At 40.8% G+C, this 20,049-nt stretch overlaps 1 protein-coding gene across 4 annotated transcripts in view; it reads right to left on the reverse strand.

Annotated features, from left to right (window-relative positions):
• The window catches only part of SMURF1 (SMAD specific E3 ubiquitin protein ligase 1), a 42,825-nt gene that overhangs the window by 15,287 nt on the left and 7,489 nt on the right, over window positions 1-20,049 (reverse strand). For all 4 annotated transcript variants that reach the window (XM_033073734.2, XM_033073733.2, XM_033073732.2 and 1 more), the window contains exons 2-5: window positions 1,808-1,846; window positions 1,321-1,429; window positions 386-519; window positions 200-265 (exon numbers count right to left, since the gene is read on the reverse strand). In XM_033073734.2, coding sequence (XP_032929625.1) covers window positions 200-265; window positions 386-519; window positions 1,321-1,429; window positions 1,808-1,846 — 348 coding nt within the window. The remainder of the gene's footprint in view (window positions 1-199; window positions 266-385; window positions 520-1,320; window positions 1,430-1,807; window positions 1,847-20,049) is intronic.

The raw sequence follows: 20,049 nt of genomic DNA on the forward strand, positions 1-20,049 counted from the left end.
ACCCATTCCCTGTTTTTAATGTTTTCTCATCATTGACTGAGAGGAAACAAACTCCTGCATAGGAGTGTAATTAAAATTTCCAGGTTATGTAATTTAATCCCAGTTAAAGAAGAAGAAACAGCATAGAAGCAGTGACTAGAGCAGGTTTTCCCTGTGGATATTTACCAAGCAGATGGAATTTAGCTGGGATCATTCTTACCCACTATTTGGCCTCGGACAGCATCGGTGTCTGTGGGGTTGAGTTTGCATAGATCCAAACGCTGGTCTGCAAAGGAGAATTGGAAAAATCAACTCTGGGAAATCAATCCCTGGCTGGGAACACCATGCACTACTCAGGTACAAGGTGTGGAGGGTTCTTGGTCACACCAGGAGGAATTGCTCTTACATCCAGTATCTTTTAGCCTGCTGATGGCATTGGAGAGGAGTCGGACACACCCCAGGAAGCCAGCTCCCTGTTTCTTATGGATTTTTTTATGGTTCCATACACTGATGGTTATGGAATCTGTTTTCCCAACGTATCTAGAAAGATACATATTAAAAGAGTAATTTTAGAAATAATAACCTCTTTTTACTCCACAGAACTGGTGCTGTAATTGGTACAAATTCTGACACATTTTAGTACATTGGTCATGCCTCTTTATTATAAATACACAAGTGCTTATGCCCAAAATGCTGTTATTAATGAATTACTGCACAGTGATTTCACACAGCATGGGAAATTGATATTGCTGCAGCATGAATTTAACTACAGCCAGCCTCATTAAAAGCTAAACAACAAGTCGATTAACGTACAAAACTTCAGAATTTATGGTTCTAACAATTTGAAGAAAATAAATCATTCCAACAAGGACAATTTTCTGTAAAAGCTGGATGGCACTGCTCCAGGAGAGCTCACTAAACCCTTGTGCTGTGTACCTGCCACACAAATATTTCCAAATTCAAACACCTAAAAGCAAAGTACCAATCCTTTAATAACAAGGATTTTCTTTTTGAAAAAAAACAATCAGTCCCTGAGAGGGCAGGGTTAGATGGGAGATTGGGAAGAAATTCTTCTCTGTGAAGAAGCTGTGGCTGCCCCATCCCTGGAAGAGTCCAAGGCCAGGCTGGGAGCAACCTGAACCAGAGGAAGGTGTCCCTGACCATGGCAGTGGGCAGAACTGGATGATCTTTCAGGTCCCTTCCAACCAAATTGTTCTGAGATTCTATGAAATGTGACTTTCCTTGCTAACACAAAATGAACTTGCAGTGCCAGCCCTGCACTATTTGTTCACTAGACAAATCTCTGCAATGCTGTTTATTTATGACCTTACAACAACTCACAGATCATAATGCTGGTTCCATTTGGGGTCCAACGTGTTCTTCACAGTGTCAGTGGAATGGCACTGACCTGACCCATCCACAACTATTTTAGCAAATGGGTCAGGAAGTCCTGTGGAAAGGAAAAGGTGCTGTTAAACAATCCTTTGTTTTGCTGCTTCCAAGGCAATGCCATTAGAAGCTCCCACTCCAAGAAAGGACAGTTGCCATTATTCTAAAAGTATTTTAGTAAATGCTGTGTTTGAGGTGGATGCTCTTGGTACCCCTCAGCACAGAGTCTGTGGTACCATCAGTCAGAATTTCAGCTGGAATTTATGAGCCCTCAGTGTTCCTACCCTGAAGTCCACAAATCTACAACCCAGAGTAGTGTGCACTCCTGTAGTAATGCAGTGCAAACAACACACACAGATAAGTCTCCACAGCAATGCACCATCTCCACATAAATCTGATTAATCCAGAGCACAAAGTTATACAATTAAGACATACTTACTGAAGAAATCTTTCTTTGCAAGATTCTTGGCACATAATACTGCAAAACAAAAAAGCAGATAAAGAAAACTTAAAACCATAAAAAAGAAGCTTTCTGGTAATCATATCAGTTAAAATAATACCTGATCATAACTGATAAACCCTAAATATTAAATGTGAGCATTGTTTTCTTTATCTGGAATTGGAATATTTACATATAAATTTGGCTTTATATTTGCTATTTTAATTCTTGTTACAACACACAGAAGATTTAATGAACATCCCTTTGCATTAAAACCTCCTAATTTTTTTTACTTCATGTTTACACAAATGCTAAATCAGATTTTTGTTGTTGTTTCAGAACCCATCCATTTCAGAACAGAGGCTAAACTGGTTTTTTTCTGAACAAATAACAGTTCTGGGATTCCTGGAAGAGACCTCTTCACTAAGTCCCACCAAATGCAGTGCAACCTCCTGCTCCTTGCACACCAAGTGTGGATACCTGGTGAAACAAAGCATGGCAGGAACTCTGCAACAGCAGAAGCAATCTGTAAATACACAAAGCTTTGGGGATGACAGGGCCTCACTCAGGAGAAAAATAAATACACTGAAAAAAGAAATCTGCATTAAGATGTTTTCCTTTGAAATGGCCACAAATGAGACATCGTTTCCCTCTCTCCAATTCTACTCACCAGCACAGCAGTTTAAGAAAAAAAATTAGATCAGGAAACTCACATCCATCTCCATTTCTAGCAGGTCTATTACCAGCTACAAGTCTAATTTTGCTTTTCCATAAGGACTGCTCAGTAGGATCTCAGCAATCCAAGTTGTTTAGTATCCATTAAACTCTTCCAACAGGCCAGGAAAAACAACTCCAGAGCCAAAGAGGAAAATAATAGAACTCTAACTTATCTCAAACTAAGATCCAAGAAAGGAAGGTAACTATAAAAGACCTAATTACTGTTGAGGGAGTCTCTTTCCCCAGTGGGAAAAAGAGAAATCTTTCAGCATGAGAATGAAGGCTCAGAAGATAATCAGTGGCAAATTCCCCAGGTATGGAGCATTTCCCCTTCTCATCTCCCTCTCCCCTTCCTCAGTCTCACTGTAATTCCATACTGGGGAAAGGGAAGGTGAAAAGGAACAAATACTTTATTTATTTATTTTTATATACTTCTACTAGAATTACACCTCTCAGCTCCAGAGAAACATTCCCTGTGTAACACAGGCAGCAGAGTAAAAATTGCCTCACCTCACGTGTCAAGTAAACAGACCAAAGAAATTCACTATTTAACCCAGAAGTTCATGGAGAAAAATGCATAAATCCTCTCTCAGTAATAATTAAAGCAGTCACACCAGGAAGGTATTTTTAGAATGGATTAAAAATTATTTCTTACACTGGCAAACTGTATAATCAGAGAAAACTTCTCTTGTATTTTTTTTTTTTTTAACAACTGACCAAAAGGAGTATTCAGGACTATGGCAATTCAATTTGAAACAACACAGGATCAGAGAATCACTATCCTGTGCTCTGTGGAAGCATGACAGAGCAACCTTTAATTTCCTTTTCCTGTTGCAAGTGTTTCAGAGGAAAAACTACTCAAGAAAGAGAGACTAAGTACAAGTAAAATCAGAACTTGAGCATGCTAGTACCAGCCAAAAGGAATTCTAAAGTTCCTGTGAGATTTTAAAAATCAAATAACTACTTTGCCATCCCCAGTTTTAAGAATAATTTATTGAGCCAGAGAAGGATGACATCTGTAACTTTCTGCATATGGTCTGTCCATGTAATTATTACCTTTATTCTACATTTCAGGTGTGCTTTCGAAACAGCAGCAGCTTAAATTTCTAAAGCTATTATTGAAGCATTATATTTTTCATCTAACTCTTTTCCCTTTGCCCCAGCCTTTCAGTCTACACTAGATGAGCACAGCTGCCAATTTTCCACTCACAGCCTGTGAAACCCTCAATTTTCGGTTGCAAAAATTATTACTCTTTCTTGTAAGAAAAATATTGGCACAAAAGCTAATAGCTGAAATAAACCTTTATGGAGCAATCTCCAGAATCAGGCTGCCTGAGATGGACCATTGGCTTTGTTCCACTATTTGCATGTTAAACCCACTAGAGCAAAAAAATATTTGCAAGAGCTGTATCACTTAAAAGCCCCAGATTTCTAAATTCCAGTAAAAGAAAACAGGTGGCAAAGGTCAGCAACGGGAGACTTGGATGTGAATCCGTGCCAGCAGCAGAGCAGACAGCCCCTCCCTGCTGTGCAAAGCTGGGACTGTGCCACATTTCCTCCTTGAACACATCATCTCCAACAGGAGAGAACCTGGTGGTTGCTATTCAGGCCCCAAATTCATGGACTTGGGTAGGTTTAACTACAAAGGTTTAAAAAGTTATTAATTTCATCTCTGGGTCAGAGGGGTTTAGGAGAATGAGACAGACCCTAAGCTCTTTGTCCATTTTCCAAAGTGCTTTTTCTTTTAGTTTTTCTTTCTTTTAAACAAGAAAGGTTCTGGGCTTGTCAGCAGGAGTGATCTTCCTGCATTTGTTGCAACATTACAAAAGGTACTAATTCTCCTGACTTGGGTATTTACATTCTGCCTCCTCAAAGCCAACCAACTTGTTTCAGCCTGACACAGGATTTGTTTATGCTCTGCTCCCGATTGTTGCACAGCTCTGAAGAACTTCTTTTTTAAAATACAACAGATCCCAAACAACAGCGAAACAATGTCCTTACATCTAGATTATAATATTTATAAAGGGATGGGAATGTTTTTTTAAGTACCTGACATTATTGAGATAATTTCAAAGGCCAAATTAGCCAGCTGGGTGAAGTGCTAGTGTGAAAGCATATTTGGCAGGAGGTGAAGAAAGGACGAGCCTCAGACAAAGTCAGTATTCACCCTGGGGATGTAACTTGAGTGAGCTGAGAGGCTCCTCTGCCAGCCCTGCCTGTCCACCCTGCCTCCAAACAGAAATGAATCATGTGCTGTGGTTCAGGAGGTGCTGCAGGAGCAGGACTGGCACAGTGAGGAGAGCACAGAGTGGCACCAGTGTCTGAGCAGCCCAGCTGAGAATTGCATCAGAAAGCTGCTAATTCACCCTGAGCCACCATCCTGCAGCAAGGGCTGCACTTGCAGGGAGGCACAGAAAAACAGCCTGGGAGAGGAACCATTTCAAACATTCCCCAGCAAACAGAGCCTGACTCTGCATCAGCACCACATTTATTCACATACACCACAGAATGTCTCAGTTTGGAAACTGAGTCCAACTCCCAACACACCCCATCCCATTGCTGAGATGTTACAAGAGTTTCCAGGTGCACAATATACAAAGGACACTTTCCTGGGGGGTAAAGTAAAGTAAATAATGCAAGTGATGAAAATATTCCATAGGCCCACCCTGTACCAATGCAAAACAGTAGGCAAATGTGCACCTGGGACTGCACTCCCACTTTGCAAGTTAAAGGTAGCAGCCTCCATGCTCAAATTAAGGACCTTTACATGTGGATGTGATCTGAGCTAACCATGGCCTTCAATTCAGTATCCAGGTTAATTCTGGGGACAAGACAGACCAGCAGTATGTCCACATCTTCTTAGGAAAGGTGAGTGAGGGGAGTCACAGTGAACCATGCTGGCAAACACCCCTTTCTGCCATCTCTGGCCCTCCCTTGGATATTCCAGGTTAATTATTTATGCTTGTACAAACAGCCAGCCAAGATTCCAGGATACATTCGTTTTACTTTGTGACAGAAGATAAACAAAGGCCAGCAGGCTGACGGTATAGAAAAGATTTCACTAAATATTTCCTTCTGTAGAGACCATCTTTAATCACAGAGATATCCAGCATAATCATTACAAGCACCACAGGCTGCTTGGTTTGTTCTAAGATAGAAGCAAAGAAGAACAATGATGCTTTGGAATAGAAAGTAATAAAGAGCTTGACATAAAATGAAACTAAAGTTACTGCAGACAACTGGAAAATGAAAAAGGCTGCAGAGTAGATCAAATCAAAGCGTGTGTAGGTTCTGACTTGTGAACTTGGTAGCCTGTGTTGGGGATGCCCCAGAAGGACAGTCCTCTGTGTGTGCCAGCTCACAGCCTGCTTTCCACAGCAGAAATCCCACCGTTCTGAAAAACAGTTTTGGGAAGGCTGCATGGCAAAAATAATGTGCATGAAGTGGAAAAAAGCCTCCCCAAAAAAAGGAGAAAAAAGCAAACATCAGCTATTCACCAAATGCTGCTCCAACACCCCAAAGTTCATGGCCCACAATTAAAATCTTTGCTGAATCTCTTAGGTGAAATCATGTCTCATCCAAACAGCTCCATGGATTTTGGAAAATACTCTGAACACCACAAGCCACTGAAGCACCCTGAGGAATGACTGTGCTTACAGTTGTGATCTGCACATAACCTTAAATGAGACTTCACTGCTGATAAGGTCTGGTTTTATTTCTATTACCAGACAACCCGTGAAGGTTTTACATGTCTGGTTTTTTTAAGGATGACAATCATTTATATGTGGTGGGATACAAAAAATGGTTTTATGGGAAAGGAAAGATGGCTGAAGTGTGTAAAAGTGCAGTTTCTCTATGGCTGGCCACATCACTGAACTGAAATACACCACTTTATTCACAAATTGCACTTTAAATTGTCACCACAAAGGCCAAGGTTTCTATTCTAGTCATTTTTTTGTTTGCTTTAGGAATACTTTTGGTCTTTCTCTTCGTCTGCTGGAGACTGAAATGCAGAAATCCAGACTGTTTTAACTTCCCAGTAACCGAACCCGAACCGCTGCAGGGCCTGTGAGCACAGAGATAAACAAACCCACAGCCTTCCCTCACATCTGCCAAATGAGCCAATTAGCTGGATGGAACTAATTTCATCCTGACATGCACCCTGAGTGGCCTTCACTAACGATCTCAGCATCGTGGTGCCAATGAGATTTGCAATCTGAGACACAAACCAACCAAAAGCCCCCGAGACCCCTCCGACTTCAGGCCCTGCATTCATGCCCTGACACTGGAAGGCTCTGCCTGAACTCATGCTAAACCAGACCTTGAGTACCAGATTAAAGCAAGGCTTCATTAGAAAACCCTCAATTCTCAGAGTCACTGCAGTTGATACACGAACCCTTTTTGTGGCCCTTTTGTGTAGGCTGCAGTAAAAATCAAAGCCTCTTTTCAAGGCATGATCTCCTCGTGGGTTGGAACTTGGCTTTGTGTAGCCAGTTGCAAACAGTAGACAACTTTGAAGAGATCTTCAAAAAACCACACACCCAGAAAAAGCCATTTTTATTAGTCCATTAACATGTCATTAAAGTATCTACTCAGCCAGGAATCCAAATTCCATCCTACCTAAGCAGAAAGCAGTCACGAATGAGAGGCTGTTCTCCTACTGCAAACAAAACCAAGTTGACAAAACACAACAGCTTCATCTCCATTCCTAAGAATTACTCAAAGTGAAAAATTCTCCAACAATAAGTCTTCACATACAACCAGCAAGGGCTGACCTAGCCCTCAATAATATAAATCATTGAAAAACCCCAGCATAAGGCAATTGGAAGAACAAGACTCATTAAATTCCTTTTTAACTGAGACTGTGTGCAGCACAAGACCAGTAAAGCAAGTTTAAAAATTAACTGACTGAGATGTGAAGCTTGGAGAAACACTGAAGAGTTATGGAATGAGCTGAAGAACTTTGCAGGGATAAAAAAAGGGAGATCAATAGTAAGCTGAATTAATGCTGGTGTACAGAATCTGAGAAAAGCACACAAATCAGAGGTGGGAATAAGCTTATAAATTATTCCTCATACCAACTTTTCTCTCTCTTCTTCTTCCCCCAAACAAATATTTGAGATAAAGGTTACCTCTCAGATTAAATCTTTCATCAAATCCCACCTATTGCTCAGTTTTCTTACCACTTTGCAATGCCTCTCTCTAATCCAGGCCAAGAGCCCTGTCATGCTCTCCACACGGTTCCCCCAAGCACATAAACCCCAAGCACCCCCAAATGCTCGAGTTTTACAGACACACCCTCAGCTCTGGAAGCAGAAGCTGTCCATGGGGTTTATCTGTCCCATGTGCCACTCAAACTGTTCTTCTATGGGTGCTTTTTCTTTTAAAGTTTATTTTTTAGAGCAAACCTTTCCTGGACTGCTGTTTCACCACCTTCAGCTAATGGTGCTGGCTGGCCCTGCAGTGGCTGCTCAGATGAAGGAAATACAGCCAGAGATGCTGGGACAAGAGTGAGACCCTGACTGGTGACACCTCCTCTGTCACCAAGAAGCTTTCTCCCTCATATCCCCTCCACTTTCTCTTTGCTGACTGTCCCCAAACACGTCCAAAGCACAACCAGTTTCTGTGAGAGCTGGAATTTAAGAGCTAAGTCGTTATTGCCATCACCATTTTACAGCCATTCCCAAGAACAGCCCATCATTTACACAGCTCTGCCAGGAAACACGTTAACAGAACATAATGTAATTTCTACTCTATGGTTTCTAAAACTCAGTCATCCACCCCCACCAGTAATTCTGCCAGGACCACAGCCAAGTGGGACAATCATTTTGTAAGGAGAGATTTCTCAAATTCAGTCAAGTTTTTGTTTTGTTAAAGTGTCCCCAAATGGTCTCCTGATTCCCTGAAAACAAAGGATAAGCTCAGGCTTCAGCTACAGCATCAGCTTCTGTATGCACTAGTAAGATACAGGAATATCTGTAAAAACCTCAACACTGCTGTTAAAATCACACAGAATCATATGCTGTTCTCAGGGTAAATACAAGCTCTTAGCTGAGAGCTAAACAAAACAATTTCAATGAAAATATTCCTGCTGGAAACACAAAATTGACTTTTCATTTACTCCACACTTCACTGTGCAAGTTACAGTTGCTGGGATCAACAGAGCTCTGGAATTCTTCCCTTATCCAATCTTTTGCATCTCTAACCACATGCCCTTGCATTGAATAATTCATATTTCCAAGCAAGTGGTGTCTACACAGACAGACTGAACTGCACACCTTGCACATTCTTGTGCTCACACTTTGGATCAGGCACAACGTGAGCTGTGCAACATCATCACCAAAATAAAGCTAAAAACACACCAGGAAACTGTGTGGCTGGATTCTCTTAAACTGCGTTAAAACTAAGGAATAAATCCATACTGAAATCTCAATACTTTGCTTTCAGAGTTACCCAAGCACGGCAAAAGCATCTGGAAAAAAATTCCTAAAGCATGAAAAACATGTTCCTCCACCCACATGCACTCATAACTCAGATTCCAAACTGAATTTTACTAAGATGGCCAAAAATATTTTGTACTTTTAACACCATGGAGGTTTCAAAGCATCTTTTTCAAATCCCTAAAAATGTCAGCACCTAGCAGGACCCTGTTCTCATCCCAGCATTGCTCACAACAGGTCCCAGGCAGAGCTGGGGATTGAGAGCAAGCCCAGCCCAAATCCCAAAGTCCCAGTAACAAAAGGTCCTTTCTAGAAATCCCATCCAAATGTTCAGATATATGAATTTGTCTGTCTGGAAAAATGTGAGGTGAACAACAGTAAATTAAAAATCAAATATAGAAAATAAAGCCTGAATGGTTTAGCTATTGCTGAGGTATAAATCAGGTATGAAATAGCTGACACTCCTGTAGTGGAGAACAGCTCAGTGCTCAGTCAGCATTTCAGGGAGGTGTGCTTCATTTAAGGTGTCTCTGATCTTCACTTTCAGAAGTTCAAGGTTTAAAGCCTTGAATGCCTTTATTTTCATTACCAAAAAGAAGCCTAGAAGGACTCTCCTGTGCAGCTGATCATTTGCTTACTAATTCAGTACATAAAAGGCTTTTCCAATAAATATTATGTTCACTATAAAACACAGAAATTTAGATTCTCCTTCTTCCCAGCTATTCTCTCCGGGGTTACCCAGACTCTACTACAACTGCATGTTTTACAAGCACTTTGTGAGATTCAGGTTACAAGCAGCATTTTTCCCCCACAAAACACCATCCAATTAATGGACTTGGAGTTTTTACAAGCCATTCATTTCCTAATTCCTGAGGAAAACCTGCACAACTGCTCTCTGCGGCTTTATAACGGAGGAGAAAGCGCAGAACAAGAGACCAAAACCAGAAGCGACACATTTGCGGGTGCTTAACTGAGCACTACAATTAGCAGAATGCACAAGCACTCACAGCAATTAAACCAGACCCAGCCTTGGGGTCCTGTCCACGGAGCAAAACGCTTCTGAAATGTCAATAAGACAACACACAACTTCTGTATTTTATAAGGCAATACTATCTCCAGCTCAATATATAAATGTTGCCTTGCCTCAGAAGAGCTGCTTGTTATGCAGAAAGCAGAAATGAGCCTGACCTGCTGCTGCAGAACACGTGAAACCTGTGAAAGAAGAAACCTTGGTAGAGAAAATCTTGGCAAAGTTTGAGTAGGTACAGCCAAGCAACAGTTCAATAGAAACACTGAATTTTGTCTTCAACTTCCAAGCTAAAACGGAGCAGATTTCTCAGTTTGAAACATAAAACATATGTTTTGTATCTCCAAAGAGGGGCTGCTATTTACATTCCTTCACATATAGGTAGTGTCAGTATTTCAACAAAGTAATTTGAATGTGAAGCACTATTGTAAAGGAGGAAAAAATGTAATTTAGCACATTCTCAATCTCAATTTAAAACTGAGATTTGTTTCTCCAGCAAAACCAGTATTTGACTTCTTTGATATCTTACTGCAATTAAATAAGGTATAAAATCAACTTTACAGGAATAAAAGTTTCCAATTGGGGAATTTTAATAAACAGTACAAAATTAATGTCTGGTTTTCATCAAGTGCTAAGTAGATTGCACAAAAGCAAGAACATTGTTATTCAAAAAATGAATGGTGTTAAGTTATGTGTAAGTTGTAAACTATGTAAACTATTAGTTCATCCCATGGGGCTTAACTGTATCAGTAAAAGAGCTGGAGTTAAACAATCCACATGGAACGTTGCCTCAGTGCCCAATACACAGCTTTGGCTCTGGACTGCTCAGCTCAGTGTTAAACTGAAGTTTCCTTGTCAACCAAGAGCAGGAAGCTGGCAAGAGAATTCCTTCAGTGACCCAGGAAGCTGCTGATGGTGAGATGAACTTCCAGCAAAATGAAGGAAGGGGGAAAAAATCCCCGTTTTAAAAACATTGAAAACACAAAACAACAAATTTTCCCAGAGTTATTTTTAGAAGTTCATAAATAAAAGCATAAAAACACTGATGACCACTGTGGTCACAATGTTCAAGAATCCACATTTCTTCATTCATATTGAAACAGTGAATGAAGAATTTTCAATACACAAATTCCACAGGAAAATTTGGCCTACAGGCTACTATGCAGGTAGAAAGAAACCTCAGAACACTGCAGGGAGCCAAGCTTATTTCAGTGTAACCCAGACTCATTTTGCATTTCTTTAATAACTGGAAATCTTGTAACAAGCAGTTATTCAAAATCTATTGCACAGAATAACACTTACCGAGCACCTCTTCTGGCACTACTAACTTCAGCAACTGCTACCAGGACGAATTCCAGCAGGTACTGGATGACTTTTCAAGAGGCACAGTCAACACCTCAAATTTTTTTGCAAGTAAATGAAAAGCATTCTTTCTTTCAAGTGAGGCATCAGCACTGTATCACTGCTTTACCAGCACATACCTCAGGTTAACAAATGCCTCAGAAAGGTTCCCTGATTTCCAGCACATCTCACTGCTTTCATGCTGGGATTTTAACTGAGGTATGCCGAGTGCTTTTTGGCATGTTTGGATAGAAACATAAAAAGCCTCAAGTCTTGTCATGTAAAGCTTTTCAGAGCCATGGGCCTTGCTGCCAAAGAAACTTTTTCATGCTCTTACAGCTTTTGCCTTCCTTATTGTCAGACCTGCTGTTTGCTTAGCAGGATGGTAACACACACAGGATGGAGCAGCTCTGTCTGAACTGACCCAGAGTGAGCACTGACTCAAAAATCAGGGCAGTGAAAGTCCACATTCAGTGAAGAGTTAAGGCAGCACAAAAACCCTGAGCCACGAGTTCATTTTGTTCTAGGCTACTTAGAGAGTGGCCAGCCAAAAACTGAACCAGCTGGAATTCATTCCCAAGTACTTCTTTCTTCCCAGAGCTCCCTGGGCTGTCATTATCAACCTGAGGATAACAAACATATGGATCATCAAGATGGAGCTGGTGCTGGAAAGAAGTGGCAGAGCCTAATGGCCCATAATAAATGGAGTCTTGATCCTAACTTGGATCTTAGTACTGAGGTATAAACGCTTTTAATGTCTTAGGGGGGAAACTGCCCACACTAGATGGAATTAAACATTCCACTGACTTCTCTTCTTGATGCTTTCCTTGTTACCAGCTCTTGCACACATCTATTTTTGTCTTCATTACCATTCCATATTCAAATTATATCCAACAGATTCCAGGCGATTCAAGAGGCATGTACAAAAAAAAAAAAAGGGAAAAATGATACCTTGACCATTCAAGTAAAATTTTAAAAATTAATTTAGGCTGATTAAGTGCTGAGCTACATAATGGAACAATTACCTTGATTTCCTACATAAAGGCTAAAATAAAGGTGCAAAGTTTAAAAACAGGAAGAGAGAAGAGAAATTGTGTTCACACAAATTAAATTCTTGGCATCCTTTCTCATTTTGAATCAGGTACATTAGCAGTTTTACAATATTGTTTTCAACTCCTGGAAATTTTTTCTATCTCCAGTATCTTGTTTTGTGATTATTCAGCCCATTCTAATCCCTTCCAACATCCACCCAAGAGGCTACAAATCGCTCTCCACTGTCTTTATGTCTATTTTTTTCATTTGTTCAGAGAACTCAGCTCAAACTCTCCTTGTTTACAAATGAAAAACCCAAATCAGCCCCAAACACCTGTGTTTGTGGAGGGCACTAATGCTAAAGGTGAGCACTCACCTGGACACCTGCCAGGGAATCAGCTTGTCTGGGCTTATTAGCCTGGGCCTTGTGCCAGCCCTGCTGAACCCAGGAGGGACATGGAGAGGTGACAGTGGTGGCACTGGGGAAGGAGGGGGACTGCAAGTGGATGTGCAGGAATAAGGAAGCTGTGGCAGAGGCGAAGGAGAACGGGACAGAAACGAGGCTTGTTCCAAAAAAAGACCGCAATTACAGAGGTATTAATAGCTTTGTGAAGTCAAATTTTTATCATTCATTCACCTACTTTTGTTCTTTTATTAATTCCAGGACTGAATCATCGGGTTTTTTTTTTCTACAGGACATTTGTCCAGCTGTCACAGGTTAAACATCCCTAAGCAACAAACTTTCCAAGGAATTACTATGAAAGCTTTTACATAGAGGAAGAAAATCTGATTTAATAACCAGCCCTATTTAAAAACTACAATGAGAGAATGATGTGTAAGAGACTTTTTTTGGTGCTGCCATTGTTCCAGGATAACTCTTGTCTACAAGAAGCACGTAGACACACTCCCTTCCAATCCACCTAATCACCCATTAGTCACACAAGTGGTAAATCCCTAAAAGCACTTTGGCCCGGGCCATGCAAACGCTGGATGAACTGAGTTACATCAGTTCTCATCTGATTTCCTAGCAATGAGCTGCACATGACTGCTCTGTGCCTGAGGAAATGTGGGTCAATCCGTGTGCATGCTCTCGAGGGACACACAGCTCTGTGACTCAGGAGCACCGGGCTGGCAGGAAGGGGATTAGTGCTGCTCACTGCTGGGGCATTCACACAGCACTGCCCATCCTGGCCAACAGCACCTCAGAGCACTCCAGAACTCCCTCAGAAAAATGCTCCATCCATTGAACAAAATGTTCAGATGATGGAGAAGGATGTCAGGCACCTGGCAGGACAGCAGCCACCAAAATGAAACTATTTCCTTCAGAAGTAATTAATCACCCGTGGTGTTGGGGTGTGAACACCCAGATCTCACAGCCCTGTGTCTCAGCTGAGCAGCAGTGAGATGGACAATCAAACACTGCTGCTGCTTTGGAGCTGGGGGCTTGGAGCAGGATTGCTCCCTGGGCATGTCCTTGCTGGATGTGGTTAACCAATAACCTCATGTAGAACCCCCTTCTTCCAAACCTGAGGTCCAGTTAGTACCAAAGTTCAGCAGCTCCCTGCTCTATCTGTGTTATCACTCTTACACAAGCAAAGCCACCCTCCTCACTTTAGGTATTTTCAGCAAAATGTCTCATTCTTGTGTGACCTAAAGGAGGCACAAAACTGGGAGCTGAATGGCACCAAACAATACTCTATGAAAAGAAGGCTTTTTTCCCAAATAAAGCTGTATCAGCCTATGTGTTGCTCCCTTGTTCTAATCATATAGGCCAGCATCTATTTAAACTGCCAAGATAATGACTTCAAATTTGATCAATAGTCTCTGTTTATTCAGCCAAGTGCTACTGACAGTCACCAGGGATGAACAACAAAACAAACACACTGGTCAGAGCCAATCCCTGGTTGAGCAAGAGAATCCAATCCATGATGGCAAATAGCCTTTGACTGGATGGGGAGGTGGGGAGGGAGGTCATGGACACAGCCCCTCTCCTCTGTGCCCACAAAACATTTATCCACATTATTCTAACAGCCAGCTCGTGAGCTGAGTGAACTCAAGCAGAATTAACATCCCAGAGTGGCTCCAACTCTGACTGTGTGCCATTGGAGCTATGCTAAAATATTTCCATTTGTTTTCAGATGAAGCATGGCAGGACATGACAACAAGAGGATGTCATTAAGTCTTTGGACCATCAGCAGTGACTTCCCTCGTTGTCATCTTATCCACTCCAGAAGGAAATTTCCTTTGGAGAAGCTTCAAGAAAGACTGGAATCATCTTCTTGAAAGCAGGACAAAAAAGTCCTTGACTGAATCCCCAGCCAAAGGATGCTAGGAATGTTTTAGTTACAGACTGGCTGCAGAGAGCAAAATAAAAATAGAGTTTAGAATGAAAACACAGAAGTAGAGCATGCATAGCATTCTAGCACAGATTTCTCTTTCAAAACAAATAAACATTTTCATTGCAAAATCAGTTGCTCAATAGTGGTTTAACAACAATATATATGGACCTTCCTCCCATGGGCAATTTTTATTAACAACTTACAAGCTACTTGCTAAAGGAACCTCCCTTTCAAATCCCAAGTGAATCTGCAGGCACAAAGAAATGATTGGGATCTGGGTGAAAATGTTTCAGTGCACTATTCCAACCAGGATGTTCGGTCACCATTTTTTCTACATTATACATTCATCACTTTGCCTGTCAACAGCACCTGTTTGCCATTTTCCTTGTCCAAAATGTCAGTGTCCATTACATCAATAAATTACAATCCCACTACTGCTCTGAGATACCTTGATCAAAGGTATTACATAAATAAACTGGAGCTTGAAGGAAAAAAATACCATGGCTCTTCCTATACAACCTTAATGCACATTCAAGACACAGGATTTTATGAAAGTGATTTGGTTGCAGGATCCTGTAAGAAAAAATTAAGAAAGTTCTCTTAAACAAAAAGTTCTTTATCAAACTCCTATATTAGCACATCCAAAGCCCAGAACTCAGTATCTAAAAACCCAGCACATGAGGACAGCCAGTTCACTCAAAGCCTAAGACTTTTGCTTTCCACTTTAAATTGATTAAATAGATTGAATACATCACATTTCGCATGGATGGTTAACAGTGCTAATATTCCAGCCAGAATGAAATGCTGTATGAGGGAAATTCTCACTAGGGCTACCTCCCCCTGGATATATTCAATGCTCTCACAGTAATTTAGTGTAAGGAAGGCCTAACAATTTCACTGAACAGGATTACAAAAACAGCTCTTCACAGTTCATGGCACAGAAGCTCCCAGAAATATCCATTTCTTCACCACCTTCTCCACACAGGGAATGCACTTGAAAAACAGGCTGACACTTGCTTTGTGGGAATCATAAAATAATATAATGTTGGTTGCTTTGTTTTTATGAAGAAGGTGCTTCTTGTTTATCAAAGAGTGGAGATATGAAGAGCCAGCCTTTTATTTGCATTCATATCCCTGGGAGGATTGCACAGCTCGCAATCGGATATTGGCCGAGCGCTGAATGACAAACTACTGATAAACCCAAAAGAGCAAATTTTAATAAAAAATTTCCACGAGTGAAAAACCTTTAAACACCATTTCACTCCTTACTCCAATAAGCTATGTGGCACTAATTTGAAGTGATAGTGCTGTTCTTTTAATTAAAAAATGCCAGTAGGAGGTTGATGCAGTGGCTGGTGCTGGAAGCGCCGTGCTCACAGGGCGCAGCCGAAGCTTTGTGTGAGGAATTAAAGCACAATTTCAGCTGGGTGAAAAGGCAAAACAAAACCCCTAAATCCAAACAAACATATAGGGAGCATTATTACAGGTGCTTGAAAAAGTCATTTAGATGTTTGACTCAGAGAATGTTAAATTCTGTGTGGGGGGGGAAAAGCCAACAAAACCCCCAAACACTCTCACTGCAGTTCATGAATCTTGGTTTACCTGTAGGTGTGTGGGACTTAATTCAAGTATTTCCCTCCCTTTGCTGCCTCAGAGCTCCTCTCTCACTTTCTCTCTTTGCTCCTTCCACAGGGCTGGCACCCTGGTCACTCTGCCAGACCATGGGAGGGTGGATTTGCTCCTCATCTCCATGAGTCTTGAGCCCTGGCATGCTTAATGTCTCTGCCTTTATCAAATTTGACTGAAGTCAGATGAAAAGCCAAAAATTAGTTAGAGGAGAATGACAGGTGAGATCCCTTTTCAGTCTGGTAATTTTTCAGTCTGGAAAAAAAGATTAAGCTTGTCCTGTAAGTTTATCCATCAGCCTGACGGTCAAATAAGGCAGCACTTTGTCCTGAAAAGTGTAGACAGCTTTCACATTCCAGGTTTCACTGCTGATTTGTGAAACACCACAAGGCTAAAAAAACTGATTATTCTACAAGAAATCCTCACAAAAATATTTGCTGGATCGTTTTCTCTTTGGTCTTGCAACATCTTAATTCCACACAGCCCAGAAGAGGCCAGCAACCACATCCAGGGCATAAAAGAAGAGCTCTACATTGGCATCTGGGAGCACAACAATCCTCAAATCCAGCGGCTGCTCCTCCTGATACAGCCTCCCTGGGGAAGGAACGTGCCAGAAACAAGCAGGACATTTTGCCTTCACTTGGCACATGGAGCAGCAAAGAGAGTCAGTTTATCCAAAAGCTTCTGGTATATTTACTCACCACTCCTACAATGACTATTTCAATCACGTTTACACTACCAGCCTCATCTCAAACATCTCAGATAAATCTGTTTTCTTCGGCTGTTTCAAAGTCTGTTTTCTCTCTGCACACTTGCAGGATTTACATCCTAAGGCAATGAGAAAAAAACCTGTTACTACTTTCCAACTGGGCTTTATTTTCTTTTTTTTTCCCCCCTTTTCTATCAAAAATAGCTCTCATCTACGTTCTAGTTCAAATTGGAAGTAGCACATGCAGACTTGATAAGCATCCTGCAAAGGAAATGCCTTGAATTGCAGACTACTTACAACACATTTTCCCAAGCAACTTCTTATAAATCCCATTTGATGGCTGGTTTGCTAATTTCTATTGAAGCTTATCAAAACATTATTTGTAACAAGTCAAATTACTTCTGTGATTGCGCAAAAAAAAAAAAATTATAAAAGAAATGACTGTGAGTAGAAGTCCAAGCCAAACTGCTGGGTTATAGTGAAGTGTTATTTATCCTGTTAGCAGACAGACCTGGAACTCCAAGGAGGGATTTAATTCTAAACTAAAGGACACAACACAGAAAAGCACCTATTTACATGGTTCTTCTGTTTGCCAAAGTCTCCTTCTAGGGCTGGTGACAGCACAATTACTGGAGCTGATTCCATCACCCTCAGCACATCCAGGCCAGTGTTGGGCTACAAGGCTCACTCAGAGCTCGATAAACGAGCACAGACACATTAATTAATGCATCTATAAAGAAGTCTGTTAACATTAAATTCCCTAAAATTCTTGGAAAGAAGGAATAACAGATGTAGGTGTTCCCCTTATGGCACATTAGCTGTACACACAGCATGCTATTTTTAGTTAATTATTGCCCAATATGCAGAAGTCACTCTTATAAAGAGCCAGACACTTATTCCTACGCCCTGGGCTTTTCCAGAGGCAAATTTCATGTTGGATTATTGAATGAATGTCGGGATCTCTGGGAAAAGATGAGAGATTTAAATCTGAGTGTGGTTACATCACAGAACTTGGTTACAACACACACTTACCAAGTTGTATAAAGTCATTAAAGCCTGAGTTCAGCACTGGAGCCCTTCTCTGACTCCAGAACATTCAGAGGCTGAAGGGCCATGCTGAGTTTCATGCTGAACCTCTCCCTGGCACCTTCTGGCTTCCCTAACTTCACTTCTGCCTTTTAACCTCATCTCACCTTGTTTCACCCCTCATCTGTGCAAGGGGAACCTCAGCAGAAGCATTTTCACTCTGGTCAAAAACAATTTCAGGGGTGGGTTAAATGCATCAGCTGATCACAGCCTAAAAGCGCTTTACGTAAGAGATGGCTGGGAGATGAAAAACCAGAGACACTGCAATTCCCTGCCAATTCCAAAAGCCACAACATTTCAGGCATTATTTTTTTTCACTAAGCCATTTCTGCTCTCTCTGATCTGCTCAGTAGGGTATTTACAGACACATGAGATATGAACATGCCCACTGCAGTACTTAATGTGGCCATTAGCTGTCTGCAGATGTTTTTAAGAAAGAGAAATGAGAGACACTGCTTGGAATTCCTTGGAATATAAAGCACTGAAGTAAGCATCACTTCAAGAGCCCAGAAAATTCACCCATTTCTCTTTCAAAGGCTGACATCAGACCTTTAGCTTATGCTCACCCACTCAGCTGCAAACCCAAAGTTTACCAAATGGAATGGATTCTCTTCCCATTAACATTAAAGGAGCAGCAGTGAGGTATCTGCTAATTAGATTTACACTTGTAAAACGTGCTGGTTTAATTCTGAGTTAGAGTGAAGTTCCCACATGCTTATAAAAATGTCTGCACATGGGAAAGGAACCAAAACACATCAGCTGCAAGGACAAAGCAGAAGGATTCCCTGGGAAATGCATCAATCACTGTGAGTCTGAATCAAATTGAAATTCTTCATTTTTCTAAATTCTGCACTTGTGTAGTCAAAAAATGATCTTAAAGCAACAGTACAACCCATATACTCAGCTCATTTTCAGCCTGGAGTTTGGTTTTTTTTTTTTTTTCTTTTGCTCTTCAGGAAAAGAGCACATGTAACTCTAAAGATGTTTCCTTTCCAATAAACTTTTCAGGTCATACACCCCATGCACTAAAGAATGTGAAAACACTGACCACAGGGATTGAATTTTCTGCTGCAATGTCCGGTTGGCTTTGGGGGTGCAACACAAACCAAATCTGGCATGAGAAAAAAGGTCAGGGCCATGAAAAAAGAAAGTCCAAGCTGATGTGAAGAGTTGCCAAAATAAATAAATTATTTTCCAGTATAAATAAGAAATGTAACTATCTTCAGTGTTTTAACCTTTATTTTCAGGAGAAAAATACAAAGGAGAGCTTTTAATATTGTCCTGGAAACATCAGAGAGATGAAAGAGAAGCCTAGAACTTAACACATGCAAATTTAATTTCTATTTTGTGACATAAACAAGATATGGAAACTTGAAATTGATAAATACATAACCATTTTATTTTAGTCTAATTATTAGAGGAAATGCCCACATATTTAAGGAAGACGAAACTGTAAATATATTAAAAGGTCAACAAAACCACTATTTTTCCTAGTTCACTCATCCAAAAACACCATTTTACTCCAAATAATGAAACGTATCTACAAAGATTTCATCAACTTAAGGAAAAAAGATTGAATCCTATCAAAAGTATTTCTTTTCCTGCTACTGGTTACCTATGACAGCAAAATCTCCTATAAGAGAAGGATAATAGCAGGTTACCTAAGAAAGAAAAAGAAATAAATTTCATTTTCTCCAGCAAACCTTCTTCACAATGAGTTAGCAAAGAAAGAGCCACCATTCTAAAATACCAAGCACAGGTAAAAGTGAACATTAGTGAGGACATTCAGGACACTCCTGGGGTACAACAGGCAGTGCAGTGCTCAATAACCCCTGAAGTTGATGATGTGGTTTAACCCTGCCCCTTGTTCCTAAACAGCCTCAGGAGCCAGGACCCCAAGTGGAATAAGGGAAGCTGATCCAAAG

Source organism: Catharus ustulatus, chromosome 16 (genome assembly GCF_009819885.2).
Source record: "Catharus ustulatus isolate bCatUst1 chromosome 16, bCatUst1.pri.v2, whole genome shotgun sequence".
NCBI classification, from domain to species: Eukaryota; Metazoa; Chordata; class Aves; order Passeriformes; family Turdidae; genus Catharus; species Catharus ustulatus.